The 21,846-nt window shown below is 42.3% G+C and overlaps 1 protein-coding gene across 1 annotated transcript in view; it reads right to left on the reverse strand.

The window, feature by feature from the left end:
- Window positions 1–977: 977 nt before the first annotated feature.
- Window positions 978–21,846, reverse strand: part of mdga2a (MAM domain containing glycosylphosphatidylinositol anchor 2a) — a 73,580-nt gene continuing 52,711 nt past the window's right edge. The window contains exons 14-17 of the mRNA XM_076107260.1: window positions 9,651–9,815; window positions 9,139–9,278; window positions 8,897–8,996; window positions 978–2,500 (exon numbers count right to left, since the gene is read on the reverse strand). Of these exons, the coding sequence (XP_075963375.1) occupies window positions 2,412–2,500; window positions 8,897–8,996; window positions 9,139–9,278; window positions 9,651–9,815 (494 nt within the window). The 3' untranslated portion in view covers window positions 978–2,411. The remainder of the gene's footprint in view (window positions 2,501–8,896; window positions 8,997–9,138; window positions 9,279–9,650; window positions 9,816–21,846) is intronic.

A 21,846-nucleotide genomic window follows, 5' to 3' on the forward strand; every position in this document is an offset into this window, starting at 1 on the left:
TATGAGATGAGATGAGTCGCTATTACACATCTCCATGCAAAAATAGGACTTTTTAAAAATGATGTAATAATAATCAAATAATTAGAAATTAAGCCAAAATCAATCTACTTTAGTATTTTAATGAATTAATCCTAACGTGTTAAATTTTCCTCCACTTGTTTTCAAATGATGCAAAAGTGATGAGTTTAAACTTAGTTTAAATCCAGATGTGTACAGATGTTTAGTTTTAAATGAATCTTCAGTCGTTTAGTTTGTAATTTAAATAAATGTTTCATCAGAACTTAAATCTCAAACCATCACAAACATGACTCTTGGATTATTAATCTTTTCTGTTGGACTTTTTGCACAAATAACAAAATAAAATGAAGAAACCTGAACTAAAGCCCCCCCCCCTCTATAAGTCCAACCAAACAAAAAGATGAGATAAAACGTGCCCCCCCCACCCTGTATAATATCACAGGAACAAAATAAGATTTGATTTTACACATTGTTTTTGTAGTTTAAGGTAACTGATGATCTCAGTCAAAAGTCTCTGCCTTCTTCGGAAAACTCTTATTTTGAAATACTAAAAATAGTTCCAAGAGACCAAATGCTTGAATCCCATTGGCTTAGGGCTGAAAAATCCTCCGAGCAGGAAGTCTTTTATTTTGAAATGTCCAGTCACACAGATCCTCACAGATTATGATTTTGCATGTTTGTTCTGTGAATTGTTTAAAATAATAAATCAAAAAGGAGCTTCCTGTTGAGTCAACGTCTCCGCTCTGTCTTCTGAACACAATCCAACATGGCGTCCCGTTTCCCAGAATCCTCTAGTGATCGCAAACACTTTTTCATCTTTTAAAAAAAAAAAATCGGTAAGAAACTAATTCTCTGCATAATCAGAACCAGGACACATTTATATTTCCTCCTCGGCCATTTTGACATCCCGATGTCTTTTTTCTTGTAGTTGCTTTTGGCGTTTCCGTGACGACGGCGGCCCTCCCCCCCCCCCCCCCCCCCCGTGAATCTGAAGGCACTTGATGTCGTGGCGGAGGCTGAACTCTCGTCCTCAGACAGACAGATGTCAAAATAACAGAAAAAAGTTGTTTTTGAATTTTTCTTTTAAATACAGTCGGTCCGCCCGCTGCAAAAAGTCCCCCCCCCCCACAACAACAAAAAAAGAGAGAGAGAGAGAGACGGTCGTTTGTCCGTCCAGCTCGTGGTACAGTACTGTTGATCTGTGGAGGAGGGGGGGGGGGGGGGGGGGGGGTGTCAAGAAAGTTGACATTCAAGCTTTTATTTCCTCTTTTTTTCGGACTGAAGCACCGTGTTTGTCTCTGTGCTTTGTGGCGTCGCTGAGCTGAAACCAAAAGGTCAACGAGGTTCACCGGAGAAAAGTGATGAAGAAACAAAGAAAATGAAAATGGCTGATTGTGAGTGTTTCCCTCTCAAAAACGATTGCCATTATAAAGAGAAGTCAAAGCTTCATGTGTTAAAGCTGCATTCTCTCTAGTGTCCACCAGGGGGCGACTCCTCTGGTTGTATAGAAGTCTATGAGAAAATGACTCTACTTCTCTCTTGATTTATTACCTCAGTAAACATTGTAAACATGAGTTTATGGTCTCAATCTCCAGTTTCAAGTCTTCTTCAATACAGTACATACAATAGTTTAACTATTTGGGAAATAACTGTGTTCTCTGAGTCAGGCTGCTCTTAGCTTAGCACAAAACTTGGCCTTTTCCAAGTCAGTTATGACAAATTAAGTCTAACGGGTGACTTTTTGATTCATCGTTTAACATTCAGCCGTATTCTCTGTCCGTGTTCACAGCAAACGCAAAGCGAATGTTTGCATCCACTGTGTCGAGCAAACCGCACACCGGCTGGTTTACTACGACAGGATGAAGCCAAAACAAACATTTATAAACTGATAGAAAATATGCCGAAATAACTTCATAATGATGCAGATTTGTAAAAAGTCTGAACTCATGTTTTGTTAGTTCTCTTCTCAAGATGACGAGTAAATAACTTTTAAAATACTTGTGTTCTCAATGGAGTCTGGATCGATCAGTGCTAAGCTATGCTAACAATGTAGCAGCTCCTTCGACACTCACAATGACGTCATCTATGCGTAAATACGGCAGCGTTGTTATTGTTCAGAGTGAACACAACATCAGAGTGAGATGTTCAGGTGGATATGTTTAGTATCTGGATGTTGTTAGCTTAGCATAGCTTAGCATAAAGACTGGAAGCGGGTGGAAACAGCTAGATGATGAGTTCACTAAAATGTTCTCCGTGTGATCACTTGACCCTTTGTGTCGGCCATGTTGGCAGGAAGTCTCTGACGCATCTTTGGTTGTAGGGGGGGCAGATGGGGGGGGGGGGCAGATGGGTCAAACGTTGTGGCGTCCCGTAGAGAGGTGGGGGGGGGGGGGTCACCTCTGCCAGCCAGTCAGAGCCAGACTCAGAGTGACACACAGCTGCCATATATGGGGAGATGAAGGCGGGGCGAGAGACCTCAGATCTGCGTGGGAGAGAGAGAGATAGAGAGGGAGAGAGAGAGACAGAGAGAGAGAGAGAGAGAGAGATTTTGATTTTCAAATATCTTTATTTCTAAATCAATTTCGTTTACAGAGTTTTACTGTTTATCAAAACAACCTTAATTCATGCAAAAAAAAAAAAAAAAAACTAAAGAAAAATTTAATAAAACACAAATCATAAATTGAGAACCAGAGCATTGTCTCTGACTGAACACAGAACGTCGTTCAGAGCCCAAATGTTCACAAAGAGTTCAGTTTTCTTTGTCAGTCTGTAGAAACCAAACTCCACCCTGAGCCGAGCAGCCAGCAGTCCGGTCAGCATCAAGCTCACGTCCTCTGACCCTACACCCCTCCCATGGTTTTTCCTTGTTTTCCAAATTGCTAGTTTGGCCAGTCCTGAAAGCAAATTCATTAGTGTGTGGACAGATTTGTTTTTAGCAGAGTAGTTTGGACCATAGATAAAAAGACAGAAAGAAAAGTGTTCTCCTAAGCCCTGAAACCACGTCTTCAGGCGGCTGAAGAGTCTCACCAGTCTGGAGCACTCAACGAACAGATGGTGGATGGTTTCTGTCTGCGAGCAAAAAAGACAGCTGTCCCCTGAGCCAGGATCGAGGTGCACCAGATACCTGTTTGTAGCTATGGCCCCATGTACAATCCTCCACTGGAGGTCTCCTGTCCGTTTGTCTACAGGGGGTTTGTACAGGGACCGCCAACAGCCCCTTGGGGAGGATCCCCTGCCAAAAAACTCGGTCCACCTCGACACCCTCACTCCTGCCAGAGAGCGCAAGTTAGAGACCTTCACACTGACCTGATACGCTGCTTTCCTCCCCAGAGTCTCAAAGTCCCCCAACTGGGGTGTCTTTAGAGACAGCAGGATGTCCTCCTCATCCTCCCACTGTCCCACATCAGGACAGACAGCCAGGGGTGGGAAAACATATTCACATTCATTGTCCCATTGGTCAGATATTGTACGGTCTCCAACAAACGCTCTGAGGACTGCTGGCAGGGAAGCACAGACCTCCTCCACCAGCCTGAGCAGCAGCCTGCTGGACCGGATGTTGATCAGCTCCGCAAGTTGAGGGATGGAGGTCTTCATCAGATGACCCAGCTTCACACAGCCGGCCTCTCTCAGTCTGGATCTCAGGCTGACGGACGTCAGGACCTGGGATGTGAAGTAGCTGCTTCCAAAAAGCGGCTCCTCAAAGAGCCACATCCCTGGTGTCGTCACAGCTCTCCGATGGACTGTAAAAACCCGCCACGCCTGTAAGACAGACTGATAGAACGGTGTCAGACCAGTTAAATCCACTGACTGGGCCTGGAGCAGGAACAGGTGTTTGTCATAACCTAAGCGTCCGGCCCTCCTCAGCAGCACACAGGCAGTATCAGTCCATGGCAGGCCGAAGCTGTACAGCAGTCTCTGAGCTGTCTGCAGTCTGAAGGCTGTGATTCGTGATGCGATGTCCACCAGGCCCTGCCCTCCCTCCTGGACCGGCAGGTACAGCACCGCAGATCTCAGCCAGTGAAGCCCTGACCAGAAGAAGTCCACAACTGCCCTCTGGATGTCTTTAATCAGGCCCTGTGGTGGAGGTAGGACTACCAGTCTGTGCCAAAGGGTCGAGGCAACCAAGTTATTGACAATTAGGACCCTCCCCCTATAAGAGAGCTGAGGTAGCAGCCATTTCCATTTAGACAATCTGGTGCACACTCTCTCCATAGCACCCTCCCAGTTCTGTCTTTGAAACTCTTCTGTTCCCAAAAAAACACCCAAAACCTTCAAGCCCTGCCTTCCCAATCTGATGCTTCCTGGTAGCTTTGGCATTTCTTTGTCTGCCCACTGCCCAACCTGCAAAGCTTCACTTTTTTCCCAGTTTACCTTTGCTGAAGATGCCCTCTCAAACAAATCTAAACTGTTACCTAGGAACTGGATATCCCTCTGGTCTTTGACGAACACATAAATATCATCAGCATATGCTGACACCACCAGCGAGGGCCGCTGAGGCAGCCCAGGTAACATTAGTCCTGATAGACGGGACCTCAACCTATTCAGAAGAGGCTCAATGGCAATGGAATATAGCTGTCCAGAGATAGGACATCCCTGTCTGATGCCTCTCTGGACCTGAACTGGACAGCTCAACGCACCCCCCACCTTCACCAGACAAGTAGCCTCCTTGTACATCAAACCCAACAGTGACACAAAACCTTCCCCAAAACCAAAAGCTCTTAAAGTGGAAAAAAGAAAACTATGATCTACCCTATCAAAAGCCTTCTCCTGGTCTAATGATATAACTCCAACATCAATATTATACAGTTTACAAAGATCCAACAAGTCTCTCATGAGAAAAATATTATCCATGATGGATCTGTCCGGTACGCAGTAAGACTGGTCTCTGTGAATTATAGACTCCAGAAAGTTCTTAAGCCGGTTGGCGAGCACCTTGGAAAGAAGTTTATAGTCTGTGCATAACAACGCCACCGGTCTCCAGTTCTTCAGTAAGGACAAATCTCCTTTTTTGGGTAACAGTGATAGTACTGCATGCCGACATGTCGTCGGTAACAGGCCTGCCTGTGAACACTCCTGCAGCACCTCCCACAGGTCGGCTCCCAAACACTTCCAGAAGTGTTTATAGAAGTCCGCAGGCAGTCCGTCCAGTCCAGGAGCTCTCCCAGCAGCCACCTGACCCACAGCAGCGGTCAGCTCCTCCAGGGAGATGTTGGCGTCCAGGACAGCTCTGTCCTCGGGGCCCAGCTGAGGAAGGTCCTGAAGCAGCTCGTCAACACTCTCTCTGTGGTTGTCCTCCTTCCTGAAGAGGGCGCTGTAGAAGCTTACGGCATGTTGTCTCATTTCAATCGGATCAGTCGTCATCTTACCATCAGGGAGGCGGAGACACACCATTTGTTTGGTTCGAGAGACGGACTTCTCTAGATTGAAGAAGTAGGAGGTAGGAGCATCCATGTCCCTAACACTGGTGAACCTTGACCTGACCAAAGCTCCTTTAGCTCGTTCCTGTAGAAAGGAGCCTAGTTGCTGCTTCTTCTGTTGAAGCCTGTGAGTGTCTGTGCTGGTGTGAGTGAATAGACTGTGCTCTAAATCCCTGATTTAATTTTCTAGATCCTCAATGACCCTTTTGACTTTTACTGTGGAGTGACTTGTATATTGTTGAACAAAGACACGTATATGTGCCTTTCCTACATCCCACCACTGACTCAGGGACTCAAAGTCGCTCTTCTTTTCTCTCCAGATTCCCCAGAAAGTCTCAAACTTTTCACAGAAATCACTGTCCTGAAGCAACTTAATGTTAAAGTGCCAGTAAGAGCTGCATTTGGTGGTTGGTGAGGTGTGAACATCTAAAGTGACGAGGTGATGGTCGGTGAAGCCTACTGGGTAAATGTGGCTATTCAATAACCGGTTACTAAAACTATGAGATAGGTAAACCCTGTCCAGCCTGGCTGCCCTAATGCTCCCATCCAACACCTTCACCCATGTGTACTGTCTAGCCCGGGGATGTTTCACCCTCCATACATCCACCACACCTGACTCTGCAATCACCTGTGATAAGATGGCAGATGACTGTGAATGAGGTTCCTCTCCTGTTCTATCCAATAAGGAGTTTATGGTGCAATTCCAGTCCCCCCCCATCACTACACAGTCGTTGTGATCACACTGCTGCAGGACATCTCTGAGTTTGTGGAAGATGTCTGTTCTGTGTGAGCCCTGGTTTGGAGCATAGATGTTGATAAAAACAAAAGTAATGTTTTGTATAGATGCTCTGACCACTAAAGCCCTGCCTGTCACTATCTCTGTGGAGGAGATGATGTTAACATCCAGCCCAGGTGAGAACAGAACGGCTACACCTGCAGACAGGTTGGTCCCATGAGACAGGACATACTGGCCCTTCCACCACAAACCCCAGTCTACCTCATTATGTGGGTCGCTGTGCGTTTCCTGCAGGAGAACGATGTCTAGTTGTTTCTGTGTGATCATGTCTGCAGTGACCGCCCTCTTCTGTCGGTCCCTCCCACCATTCATATCTAAAGAGCCAACCCTCACCTTGTGCATTGAAAAATGAAAAAGAGCGGTGATGTAGACAGTTAGAAATAACAGTAACAGAAAGATTAAGTGCAACACATTCATCATTGACTCACTTAGAGGTCTTTAACCTTTTCGAACCTTTCCCTTTATCTCTCTTCCTTATCTTCCTGAGATGCGTCATGAGCTTCTTTAGACGGAAACGTTTCTTTTCATCTAAAACCTCCAAATCCACCTCTTTTTGTAATGTCACAACACTTTTAATAAATTTGTCTGCGTCTGGAAAATACTTTGAAACGTCTACAGATTGTCCAAACGTGTCGTCCAGGAAGTTATTAATTTCCTCCAGCTTGTACAGATCTCCACTGTGAGACTGTGAGTCTGTGACAGAGAGACCGTCAGAGTCGTACTCCATCCCCTCCTCGACAACACAAGCCCCCCCACTCTCCTCTGGACCAGCAGCCTGACTCTGGTCAGCTTCAGCTGTCGGCCCTGTACTGCTGCCTGCTACCTCTTCCTCTGCTCCTGCTTCCCTTTCCTCTACCTCTTTCCTTTCCTCTGTTACTTCCCTTTCCTCTACCTCTTTCCTTCCCTCTGTTACTTCCCTTTCCTCTACCTCTTTCCTTTCCTCTGTTACTTCCCTTTCCTCTACTTCTTTCCTTTCCTCTGTTACTTCCCTTTCCTCTACCTCTTTCCTTCCCTCTGCTACTTCCTTTCCCTCCGTTGTGAGACTCAGAACAGCTGAGTTGTCATCAATATTTTCCCCCCCGCCTGAATCAGCTCTCTGTTCCCCGTCCTGACTGTCTGTCTGCCCGCTGAGCCCCTCCTCAGCCTCGGCCCCGGTCGGCGGATCATCGCCCCCCCCACGGCGCAGCGCTCTCCGCCGGCCCGTCATTTGGCGGCCCTTCGGCCGGCCTGTGAGGACAAGCGGTCCGCTTGTGCCCCACTTCCCCGCACTCAAAACACCTGATGCTACCTGTGCTAGCGTACACCATGTAGTGTCCCTCCCCGTGTTTCACCCTAAAGGAGACCTCTAGCGTATGTGAAGGACAGGTAAGGAACATGAACACCTGTCTCCTGAAGGACTGGACATGCTTCAGTTTATCACTCTTACATCCCAGACCCACAGTCCTGAAGCTGCTTGCCAGCTTCCCGAAGCGCTGCAGCTCTCGCTCCAACACCTGGTTGGGGATGAACGGGGGAACACCGGAGACGGTGACCCGGGTGGAGGGCACTGCGAGCGGGGAAACCTGCAGATACACACCGTTCAGCGAGACGCCGCTCGCTATTAACTGCGCCACAAAACGCTCCTCTTTCAGAAACACCAGCACACCTCTGTTCATTCTGGAGGCATAGGACAGGTTAGCGTGTCCCACACAGTCTCCCACAGCCAGGAGAACCGCCTCTACCGGGACACACGGGTCGGGCTGAACACGAACTCCATGTCTCAAAGACATGGACGGCGTCTCAGAGGACGCCATCCCCGACAAGAAACACGGTTCTCCGTCCGCCTAAAACACCAAAATACCCCGACAACAAACTCAAACCACCACAACTCAATCACACAGTGAACTATGAAAAAAGATTGAAGAAAAGTTTGAGAAAAATCACCAAACATTTAGCAACGCTCTCCACACTTACCACCACCACGCTCTCAGAGAGAGAGAGAGAGAGAGAGAGAGAGACAGAGACAGACAGAGAGATAGAGAGAGACAGAGATAGAGAGAGAGATAGAGAGGGAGAGAGCGACAGAGACAGAGAGAGAGACAGAGAGAGAGAGAGAGAGAGAGAGAGACAGAGAGAGAGAGACAGAGAGACAGAGAGAGAGAGACAGAGAGACAGAGAGAGACAGAGACAGAGAGAGAGACAGAGAGAGAGATAGAGAGAGAGAGAGAGACAGAGAGAGAGACAGAGAGAGAGAGAGAGAGAGAGAGACAGAGAGAGAGAGACAGAGAGAGAGACAGAGAGAGAGAGAGAGAGAGAGAGAGAGAGACAGAGAGAGAGAGACAGAGAGACAGAGAGAGAGAGACAGAGAGACAGAGAGAGACAGAGACAGAGAGAGAGACAGAGAGAGAGATAGAGAGAGACAGAGATAGAGAGAGAGAGAGAGATTCTTTAAAACAATAACAGCTTTAATCTTTTGTGGTTTGGTTAAACTTGACCCTAAATGAAAGCTGAGGTTCCTAAACTGAGGTTCTGGGTCCTATGAGGGGTCCTGAGATGATGAGATTTTACTTCATGATGTTAAATTCGGGGAAAAGTGCATCATGGGAATGATTCAGGAGTAAGTCACTCACTCTGGATTATTACAGTAAACATAATGATAAAACAGAAGAGGAGAGACCGTACTCACTGTTGGGGGGCGGGTCTTTACATTCGCCCTCCTTGATGGTGACATCATCGATGGCGATGTCTCCCTCGATACCGCCGCCGCGGACTCCCTCCATCACCATCTACCACAGAAGAAGAAGACACACCGTGTTTCACAATAAAAGCCAGCTGTTGAAGTGTCTTATTGTGAAGGAGCAGCAGCAGTAAACGTCGTGTTAGCATTAGGATGTATCCAGCATCCAGGTGAAGTAAAGTGGCCTGTACCTGGAAGGCTGTGGTTGGGTGGATGTTGATCTTGGCTTGCCTCCAGCGGTCTCCTTGGTTACCGATCAGACTCCAGACCGAGCTGTCCGTCATCGTCTGACCCGTCTGACCCTTCTGACGCAGGACGACGTTCAGAGCTCCTGCATACACAATCATTCATGATCATTATTAATAATATTAACGATTATTATTATCATTATTAAACATATGTATTATTATTATTTATTTTATCATCAAAAATATTTAGGATTAATATTATTTTCAGGATTATTAATAATATTTATGATTTTTGTTATTATTACACATTTTTATGATTATTATTTGTTATCATTAATATATCATTATTCATTTTAATTATTTGTATCATTATTAATAATACATATATATGTTTTAATATCATTATTAATAATAATGTATTATTATTATCAATAACAATATTTATTATTTTTCAAATATTAAATATGAATTATTAATTATGACATCCTGTATCTGAGGGCCTGCTGCAGACTCACCGACATGTTTCCCGTACATGTGGTAGTAGAAGGCGAAGCAGTAGGTGACGGAGGAGGAGGAGGAGGAGGAGGAGGTCTTGGAGTTCATGTTGAAGGAGGGAGACAGCAGCCGGGCCTTGTCTCCCTCCAGCCTCGGCCTCGACGTCTCAATGTACATGTAGAAACCTGTGAGACCACAACACGTCATTAAAACACCTCATGGAACATGATCTCATCGTTCATCTCGTCATACATTTGTATTTTAAATGAAATACCTCTATTAGTAAGGAAAGGTCAGAGGATCAACAAAGCTGGTGGGATTCATCCTCTGGGGATCATGAATCCTCACAACCAGTGGCGGGCCGTGCATTTTATACTTAAGCCTTCAATGCTGTCCTGCAGCTGAAATACCACCTTATAACCACATGATGGCGCCACAGCTATTATTCGTTTTTAAGGCTGTAACTATGTACAACTTCGTATTAAACCGTTCGGTACGAGACTTACAATACATTTGAATAATGCTCGAGCATTTGGATAATGCAGAAGCTTATATTCAGGAACACATAATGTTTTCTGCGCTCATGGAGGACAGTGGTTCTCAGCCGGTCTGGCTGTGGGATCCACCATCATTCCTTAATGACAAGTCACGGCCCAAAGAGATCGTCTTATGATTTTACTTTCACAACTCGAACATTGAACGTACTGATCTGCAATGTCTTTCCTCGTCTCAGTCCCCTGTGTCATGGTGTGTGGTACATCTCACTCAGTCAGAATGCCCATATTTGATTGGCTGAGCTGCATCACGTGATGTGATTCACTACCCGACTAAGCCTCTGCTGTTAAGTTTCGTTTCACGATAGTCACGTGCTCGCCCACTGACCAATCACAGCACACTCTGCACCTCACTGCAGAGCTGCATGGACACTGAGCTGCACGTAATGCTGACGTCATTATAGGCCGGCTAGCAGGCTCTGACACGTCAAAGAATACGCCCAACATGTCAAACTAAAGATCTGATTGGTTGAACACTATGACAATCAACAATATCGTCCCCATTCAGTTAAAGTGCACATGGATGCACCTGTGAGTCTGCAGGCCTCTGCCTCTGTTCTTACCTAGAGACACAGAGGTGAGATCTGATTGGATAAAAGCTCTACTTAAAACAAGCTGCACTGGAAGCAGAGCAACTGAGGAAGACAGGAGCTGTGCAATGAGAACATAAGATAATGTGGAAAATATTTTTATAAATTATAATACATGTAGTGTATTTAAGAACAAATATTAAATTATAAAATAGATATAGCTTTGTGATTCTGTTTAGGCCAGCAGAGAAGGCCTTGCAGGCCCTGACGGCCCACCACTGGGTTTCACTGAATACTGGAGGACCGACTGATTCTGATTGTAACTCGAATACAGAACAATGTGAGTGAAACAATATTAATGTTTAGTTTTCAAACTGAAAGAAAATCTGTGTTTCCAGAGGCTGAACCACGACTGGTGAGTCTGAATATTACATGAAGTGTTTTCCTCACTCTTTCACTCACTTCTTCCTTCACTCCTCCACTCACTCACTCCTTCCTTCACTCCTTCACTCTCAACATAACTGCTTTGATGTCTTCCAGTCAGGCCTTCGACAGCACCACAGTACTGAAACTCCTCTTGTTCAGGTTTTCAACGACATCCACTTAAACACAGACAATGGCAGAAGTTCAGTCTTAGTATTACTGGATCTCAGTGCTGCATTCGACACGGTCGACCATGACACACTACTAGAAAGACTAAACATCTGGGTGGGACTCTCTGCACAGCACTCAACTGGTTTGAATCCTACTTGAAGGACCAAGAATACTTTGTGTCTGTCGCTAACTACACATCAGAGCTGACTAAAATGACGTGGTGTTCCCCAAGGTTCAATACTGGGGCCTCTTCTGTTCAACATCTACATGCTACCACAAATTCAGATTATGGAAAACAACAAAGTGTGTTATCATAATTATGCAGACGACACACAAATCTACATAACTATGTCACCAGGGGACTATAATCCCATACAAGGGCTGGGTAAATGCACTGAACAAATCAACTGGATGTGCCAGAATGTTCTTCAATTAAACAAAGATAAAACAGAAGTAATTGTCAGGGGTGTCAAACATACGGCCCGCGGGCCGGATCCGGCCTGCCACGTTATTTTATGTGGCCCGCGAATCCGTCAGATTTAAAAAGATTTAAAAAGATTTAAAAAAAAGATTTTTTTTTTATTTCTTTATAATAATTTAAAGTTAGACCTGATAATAAAAATATCCCCATAGTCGAAATTATGAGATAGAAAGTCAAAGTTATGAGATAGAAAGTCGAAGTTATGAGATAGAAAGTCGAAGTTATGAGATAGAAAGTCAAAGTTATGAGATAGAAAGTCATAATTATGAGATTGAAAGTCAAAATGATGAGATACTTAAACACAGTCACAGAAGCAGCTCTTTGGCTGGTTACTGTACACTTGAAATGTAAATGTATTGTGAGTACATTAAAGACTACTTTAAACGTGGCTTTGAACACATGAAATACTTCACGTGGGATTGTGCAAACGCACCCTTGAAAGGATTTTAAGCTTTGAACAAAGTTATTGTAATAACTTGTGTTTGATATTTGTCTTTGATATTTTCTTCAATAGTTTGATCTTTGATAGAGTAATGTGGGTTTCTTAACCCTAAATTAAAAGGATTTAAAACCTCTTGCACACGACGCCCCCGAATTCGGGGGCTATCGGGCTCAGCCCCCCTGAAAATATTGTTCGGAAAATGCCCTTATTGTTCGCTAAATATTGTGGATTTGTACATTTTTTTTACCGGATTAAACAGCAACGTATGGGCAACACTATCATATAAGTCACTTCTTACACACTCCAAACACATAAAAGTACAATGTAAGAGCTGCAACAGCTGGTTCGAAAATGACGACCTCGCGTGACCTCTCTGTACTAAAGCCTCTTATTCTTCACTTTATCCCAGCCAACCTTTATTCAACAACTACTGATCGGTTGCGCTATGATTTGGGAGAGTTTTTAGGCTCTCAGCTGCATTATTTCAAAAACATAATATCAATAAAAGTGTTTTTTTTTCCAGGCGAACCTGAATATTTTCAATTTGAGCTGTGTAATATCTTCATGCACTATATTAACCAGCAAAATATACACAATATTTACCCATCTGAACAATGTCACAAGTGTTATCTGATTATAGCATCAAAAATTATTAAAATAGACCTTGTAGTTACAGAACTGTGGTCTCCTTAGTATGGGTATGCCATTTTCGAGCAACGGCCTACAAATAGGGCTCGAGCTTAAGAGGTTGATATAATAACAGAAATGTGCTTAAATATATTTTTACATTTATATAACTGCATGTACATTATTTTTACACTTGAATAAACAATAATCAAATGAAGAGAGTTATTTAACAATATGTTAGGAGTAGTTATATTTACACAGTCTTACACTTACAACCGGCCCTTTGAGGGCGACCTTGATGCTGATGTGGCCCAGAGTGAAGAGGAGTTTGACACCCCTGCCTTAGGTCGTCTGGGACCGGTCTACTTCCTGTTCCCAGAGTCAGAACTAAACATGGAGAAGCAGCGTTCAGTTGTTCTGCTCCACATATCTGGAACAAAGTCCAGAAAGCTGCAGGTCTGCTGAGACCCTCAGCTCTTTTAAATCAAGACTGAAGACTTTTCTGTTTGCTGCCTTTAATTGAACCACATTCAATTAATATATTAATCAATTTCCTGCATTTTACTACTGTATTTTATTTCTTACACTGTTTTTTTAATGTTTTAATGACAGTTCTTGATTATTTTTAAATCTCCTTTTCTTTTGCCTTATGCTTTGATGCTTTTAATGGTTTTATGTGAAGCACTTTGAATTACCTTGTTGTTGAAATGTGCTGTACAAATAAACTTGCCATGACTCCTTCCCTCACTCACTCCCTCATTCACTCCCTCCCTCCCTCCTTCCTTCACTCACTCCCTCCCTCCTTCACCATTTAAAAAAAGATCCGTTGGCCCGCTGATCATTTTTAGTTTCAGTAAACATTCAGTGTGATTCATCCTCTGGGGAACATGAACATCCAATGTTTCCAGAGATATTTCAGTCTGGACCAACATCAGCATCCAGAGGAGCCAAGTTCAGTTCTAACAATTCATCATTTTACATTTCCTAATGTCAAACTTATTGATTTCATATTGAAACACTTTGAGAATCCTCTGCTGGTAAAAACTGAAACAGGAAAAGAAAAGAAAAAAAAAGTCCAAATCCAAGCAGAATGTTCCTCTCCATTTAATTTGACCTCCTGAGCTGCAGAGGGAATTGAACCCGTGACCCTGCCTCGCTCTGCCTCCCGTTGACCTGCACACAGATTAACCCACGAGGCTGCAGAGACAACAAATCCACCTCCGGCTCCTCCAGCAGGAACACAAACACAATCCGCACAAATGAAAGTGAACACAAAAACCACTCAGCACGCATGTTTGTGTTTGACAGCAGATTTAAACCGCTTTACCCCCGAGGCTCATTTTAATGAGATCTGCTGCAGAGAGAAACCAAGAAGAAGAAGAAGAAGAAGAAGAAGAAGAAGAAGAAGAAGAAGAAGAAGATTTTCCAACAGGAAATGAAGAGACGGCAGTCGTCACACATCGACTGACTGGATGTGTTAGTGGAACCTTTGTTCCATGTTCCTCCTGTTGTACAGTGAATCCTGTTCTACGTTCCTCCTGTTGTACAGTGAATCCTGTTCTATGTTCTTCCTGTTGTACAGTGAATCCTGTTCTATGTTCTACGTTCCTCCTGTTGTACAGTGAATCCTGTTCTATGTTCTTCCTGTTGTACAGTGCATCCTGTTCTATCTTCAACGTTCCTGCTGTTGTACAGTGAATCCTGTTCTATGTTCCTCCTGTTGTACAGTGAATCCTGTTCTATGTTCTTCCTGTTGTACAGTGAATCCTGTTCTATGTTCTACGTTCCTCCTGTTGTACAGTGAATCCTGTTCTATCTTCAACATTCCTCCTGTTGTACAGTGCATCCTGTTCTATGTTCCTGCTGTTGTACAGTGAATCCTGTTCTATGTTCCTCCTGTTGTACAGTGAATCCTGTACTATGTTCTATGTTCCTCCTGTTGTACAGTGAATCCTGTACTATATTCTATGTTCCTCCTGTTGTACAGTGAATCCTGTTCCATATTCTATGTTCCTCCTGTTGTACAGTGAATCCTGTTCTATATTCTATGTTCCTCCTGTTGTACAGTGAATCCTGTACTAATGTCTATGTTCCTCCTGTTGTACAGTGAATCCTGTTCTATATTCTATGTTCCTCCTGTTGTACAGTGAATCCTGTACTATGTTCTATGTTCCTCCTGTTGTACAGTGAATCCTGTTCTATATTCTATGTTCCTCCTGTTGTACAGTGAATCCTGTACTATGTTCTATGTTCCTCCTGTTGTACAGTGAATCCTGTTCTATATTCTATGTTCCTCCTGTTGTACAGTGAATCCTGTTCTATATTCTATGTTCCTCCTGTTGTACAGTGAATCCTGTTCTATGTTCTACGTTCCTGCCGCACGATGAAATACGAGGAACCGTTTATTAACTGAATTGAATGCAGCTCTAAAGACATTTTTACGTTCATCTATTACACACATGAACAAATCTGATTAACACGGTTATTACACATTTATTAATGGTTTAAAATTAGTTATAGAAACATTCGATGAGCTTCAAGTTCCACTTATTCAGGAACTTTCAGTCACAGCTCATGGTCTTCATTGGCAGGCATATGAATATATAATAAATATGACTGTAATAATTACTCCATGAATACAAACAATGAATGTACTCGTATCTGATTTAGTTAATACATATAATACTTTAGACTTGTTATTTATATAAAATATAAATAAGTAATATCCACAATTATAAACACTTGAAACTGTTGTTAAATAAACTTACATCTAAATGATTGTGGTTTTTAATGTGAACCATAACATTTTAATTTAATTATCTATTTATTATTTTAATTATTTTAATGTTTTGCCGAGGCTCATTTCTCCCAGGAAACAAGAAAGAAAAGTAATATAAATTTAAATGAATAAAAGAACGAGGTATGAAAGCACAATGTTCTACTTACAACACAGAGCTTCTGCTTTAGTGCCACATAACTGTGACGTAATATGACTGTTTATTTATTATCATTCCTAACATTCATCTATTGTTTGTTTTTATTCCTCCGGCGGTGAAAATAAATTGTTCTTCTGTCTCAAAGTGTGAAGTCACGTCAGCAGAAATGAAAAAGCTTTTGTTTTCAGAGGAAGAACCCCCCCCCCCCCACCCCCGCTGTCATCTTTAAGTCAAAACAGAAGTTGGCAGTTTATATATTTGTATGATTTATATTTTTCTTCATGTTGAAGTTTTCTACTAACTAGAGTCCTGATGTCTCTCCACTAAAACTCATCACTGCTGCTCCTTCATCACCATCACACTGTGGTTTAGTGTGACATACAAACACTGAATGTGGATTCATCCGCTGCTGAAAATAGTCCCGAACAAAGTCAGTCTTTCATGTTTATTTGATAAAAACTACAGAGACCAGCTGACGACTGATGAAAGTCTAAAGACGAACGTCTTCAGAAGGAGCCAATGAGCTCGGAGCTGAGGGGTTTCCTGACCCAGTCTCACGACCTCAGGACGTGGTCTGATGACCAGGTGTTGACAGCCAATCACATTGGATTATTTAGCCTCTTCCTGCCTGGAGGAGCTGCAGCAGGTTGTGACTCACACTCTGTGTTTGTGCTGTGTGGCTGTTTGACACCCGGCTGCAGCTACAGACCTTTATATACTTATACTTCTATACATTTATACTTTTATACTTTCATACATGTATACTTTTATACGTATATACTTTTATACATGTATACATGTATACGTATATACTTTTATATGTATATACTTTTATATGTTTATACATTTATATTAGTGCTGGGCAACGATTACAATTTTTAATCGCGATGAATCATGTTTTTTTTTGCGATTAATCTCATTGTTATGGCAAAGTTCAATAATGAATTCAAAAGTAGTGTATTGTGCACTTTTATTTTAAAGTACTGCTATATGAACAAAAGGTCAATAACATTTGGTTTAAACACATGAGGTTGTTGTTAGCAGCAGTATTCCCTTTACACAGCAGCAGTTATAACACAGTTATAATGATTCTGATCATAGATATTCAGCCGGTATTCACAACTTTATCTTCATGTGTAAGAGATGATATTTAAATATACACCTTGAGAACTGCAAACCTATCTACGTCATGTTGTTATGTTTGTTAGATTCTCAGTAGTGATAACCAAATGATGCTTATTATACATATTACAAACAAAACACTTTAAAAACTCTAAAAACATAATTTAAATTAATCATTTCTTTTTTGCTTTTTTTTGGTATTTAGGTCAGACACATATGCAACGCTGATTACCGTAATATGCGTGGTATTTGTTATAAATGTATGTTGGTCAGTAAGCAGATATAAAGCAGTAGTGTGTTCAGTGAACGGAGCAGGTTAGAAGCGTTTAACGGTGAAAGTCATGGCGAGCGGAGGAACGTCAGAAGCTCCCGGCGTCATTTAAGTCGCAAGTTTGGGAGCATTTTGTCTTCCCCGTAACTTCTAATGACGGATGAGGGTGGTGGACAAAACCGTGACAGTATGTAGGCATTGTTTAAAGAGAAAGACATACGACAACGGCAAAACATCGGACATGTCCACACATATGAAGAGACACCATCCCGGTCTGTCAGAGACGGGGGACACACCGTTGTGGAAAACAAAGGATTTCAAAATCAGGTTAAAGTGCTTGAGCCATGCAACGAAATACACACGCCCCCTCTGAGAGAGTCACACAGACTGTAGACACGCCCCCTCTGAGAGAGTCACACAGACTGTAGACACGCCCCCTCTGTGAGAGTCACACAGACTGTAGACACGCCCCCTCTGTGAGAGTCACACAGACTGTAGACACGCCCCCTCTGTGAGTCACACAGACTGTAGACACGCCCCCTCTGTGAGAGTCACACAGACTGTAGACACGCCCCCTCTGTGAGAGTCACACAGACTGTAGACACGCCCCCTCTGTGAGTCACACAGACAGGTGCTGTAGACACGCCCCTCTGTGAGGGGAGTATATATTAGGGGTGGGAATCACCAGAGGTCCCGCGATACGATATTATCACGATACTTAGGTCACGATACGATATTATCACGATACTGCAATATTCTGAGTATTGCGATACCATAGGCCTATATTGCGATTTATTACTTTTTTTAACTTCAAATGATGTCCCCAAAGGAAAACTGTGTCAACATGTTTTATCTAATGAGATAAAGTTTTCAGTCTGTTCATCTCACTTCAATCATTTTTATTGCAGCAAAATATGATTGTCAAGCAAACAGACTGACCAACAATGTGATAAATGTTGCATGAACCTGACAAACTGAACTGTTTGTATTACTACATAGTCCAACTTAACTAAATGCAAACGTGTGGACTCAGTATATGAACTATAACTTATATAAGTAGGATATAAGAGTTATATAACTCAGTATAACTTGCGATGCGTGGACGTCAAGGGCAGAGAGCCAGTTATGCGCTGCACTCTCCCCATGAGCCTGGCTACTGTTGGCAGATTTAACCCCGTTGTGAGGCCAGATGTCTCTATCTTTGTTTTGACCAATTTCCTACCAATCACGCTGACCCGGGACCTCTGCTGACCTCACCAGAAAACAACTCAGCACCATCTAGTGGACTGAAAAAGCAATTGATTTGATTAAATTTTTTTTAATAGTTTATAAAGATCGATACTTGGCGTCCGTGTATCGATACAATATCGCCACGCAAAATATCGCGATACTATGCTGTATCGATTTTTTCCCCCACCCCTAGTATATATACAGGTGCTGGTCATATAATTAGAATATCATCAAAAAGTTGATTTATTTCACTAATTCCATTCAAAAAGTGAAACTTGTCTATTATATTCATTCATTACACACAGACTGATATATTTCAAATGTTTATTTCTTTTAATTTTGATGATTATAACTGACAACTAAGGAAAATCCCAAATTCAGTATCTCAGAAAATTTGAATATTACTTAAGACCAATACAAAGAAAGGATTTTTAGAAATCTTGGCCAACTGAAAAGTATGAACATGAAAAGTATGAGCATGTACAGCACTCAATACTTAGTTGGGGCTCCTTTTGCCTGAATTACTGCAGCAATGCGGCGTGGCATGGAGTCGATCAGTCTGTGGCACTGCTCAGGTGTTATGAGAGCCCAGGTTGCTCTGATAGTGGCCTTCAGCTCTTCTGCATTGTTGGGTCTGGCATTTCGCATCATCCTCTTCACAATACCCCATAGATGTTCTATGGGGTTAAGGTCAGGCGAGTTTGCTGGCCAATTAAGAACAGGGATACCATGGTCCTTAAACCAGGTACTGGTTGCTTTGGCACTGTGTGCAGGTGCCAAGTCCTGTTGGAAAATGAAATCTGCATCTCCATAAAGTTGGTCAGCAGCAGGAAGCATGAAGTGCTCTAAAACTTCCTGGTATACGGCTGCGTTGACCTTGGAACTCAGAAAACACAGTGGACCAACACCAGCAGATGACATGGCACCCCAAACCATCACTGACTGTGGGAACTTTACACTGGACCTCAAGCAACGTGGATTGTGTGTCTCTCCTCTCTTCCTCCAGACTCTGGGACCTGATTTCCAAAGGAAATGCAAAATTGACTTTCATCAGAGAACATAACTTTGGACCACTCAGCAGCAGTCCAGTCCTTTTTGTCTTTAGCCCAGGCGAGACGCTTCTGACGCTGTCTGTTGTTCAAGAGTGGCTTGACACAAGGAATGCGACAGCTGAAACCATGTCTTGCATACGTCTGTGCGTAGTGGTTCTTGAAGCACTGACTCCAGCTGCAGTCCACTCTTTCTGAATCTCCCCCACATTTTTGAATGGGTTTTGTTTCACAATCCTCTCCAGGGTGCGGTTATCCCTATTGCTTGTACACTTTTTTCTACCACATCTTTTCCTTCCCTTCGCCTCTCTATTAATGTGCTTGGACACAGAGCTCTGTGAACAGCCAGCCTCTTTTGCAATGACCTTTTGTGTCTTGCCCTCCTTGTGCAAGGTGTCAATGGTCGTCTTTTGGACAACTGTCAAGTCAGCAGTCTTCCCCATGATTGTGTAGCCTACAGAACTAGACTGAGAGACCATTTAAAGGCCTTTGCAGGTGTTTTGAGTTAATTAGCTGATTAGAGTGTGGCACCAGGTCTCTTCAATATTGAACCTTTTCACAATATTCTAATTTTCTGAGATACTGAATTTGGGATTTTCCTTAGTTGTCAGTTATAATCATCAAAATTAAAAGAAATAAACATTTGAAATATATCAGTCTGTGTGTAATGAATGAATATAATAGACAAGTTTCACTTTTTGAATGGAATTAGTGAAATAAATCAACTTTTTGATGATATTCTAATTATATGAGCAGCACCTGTATATATATATACTTTTTTTTTTCTTCAAAATATTCCAGTATGATAAATACTATAATAACTTATAAAGCTCTACTTTTCATTCCATTTAAACAAGGAGCCGAATGAAAAAGCCACAACACGTCTAACCGAAATGTAGTGTGTAAGTTCAATAAACCACATTTTATATTCAATATTCCTGTTTTCGATGCTGTTGTTAACATTAACTTTTTGTTAGTTTTGGTCAGGAGGGTATTAGTAAATATAAAAACATATTTCAAAGGGAGGACATGAGAGAACAGTTTATACTGTATGTAGGTATTCAGGCTATAAACTGGAAGAACAGGTTTTGTCTCTTTTGTCCCAACTTTTGTGTTTCTTTTCCTCTGACAGACACATTTCTTCCTTCATCATTGTTGAACATCTGTTGAAGCCCTCACACTTTGCTTCTGCTTGAACATTTTTTACAGCTGAAATAATTCCAGCTGTCAAACTGAAGTCCCCACCGTTCAAAAGTAAAAAGTAAATTAACAAAATAAAACTGTCAACTCTAAACTGTCACTGTCTTCTGCAAACTAATTTAGCTCCGGGACAGATGTTAAAGTTATGTTTATCTAACCGAAGACATAACGGACAGTTTGACAGCTCGGCTTATTACGCCTACTAACATATCCAGAGTCAGCGTTGACAGAACAAAGATAATTCAGTCCGACGTTGTCCTCGCTGTAATCAGGCTGTGAAAGTCCGTCTGACAGTCTGTATCTGTGACATGCTGCTTCTTCCTGATAACGTCCATCTGCCTGTTCGGGAGGAGAGACGCCAAACTCCATTGGAAAATGTAGCAATTTAGACAATGTTCTATTTTAAAGAATAGAAATTAAATGGTCGACGATGAAAACGCAACAAAAATAAAAGCTTATTTCCACGGTGCTCCTTGTTCAAATTGGAAATCTTCGTCTCCCTGTTTATTATTTTCTGACTGACATTTAATTGCAGTTAAAGTTTATTATTAAAGCATATTATTATCTTTACAGCTGCAGAAACAACACAGTCACCAGAATGTTGTACATTGTACGCTTCTGCAAACTAAAGGATAAGCTGACATTGTTGATGTTTCTGAAACAGAAAGATGCTTCATGAATAATTTTCATATCAGCCTCGTATCTCGCTCACAAAAACACACGACGCGGCGCAACGACATTAAGAAAGAATGTATCTTAACGTAACTTAACAACCTAACTTAACAACCTAACATAACGTTAAGAAACAACGTAACACAACAACATTAAGAAACAACGTAACTCAACAACGTAACTTAGCGTAACATAACAATGTAACGTAGGAAGGTCACGCATCAAGGTAACGCAACAACCTAAAGAAACTTTTGCGGACTTTCTTACCTAACAAATGTAACAAAAGTTACAATCAAGCGTAAACTCAACGTTTACTTTTTGTTTCACAAAAAAGAGAAACAGCAGAGTTTTACACAACCGGAATATTACTGAACATTTGAAGTTGATACTTTCTATGATTCTGACCTACATGATCTCTCTTCTCTCCTGAACTTTCACTTCTAACTTCGCTGGATGTAAAGTATCTTTCCTCTTCCTCTTCTTAATGACACGTCCTGCAGACGCGTTT

The sequence above is a fragment of the Anarhichas minor genome, unplaced genomic scaffold (assembly GCF_050575085.1).
Source record: "Anarhichas minor isolate MPS153535 unplaced genomic scaffold, ASM5057508v1 ptg000038l, whole genome shotgun sequence".
Classification (NCBI taxonomy): Eukaryota; Metazoa; Chordata; class Actinopteri; order Perciformes; family Anarhichadidae; genus Anarhichas; species Anarhichas minor.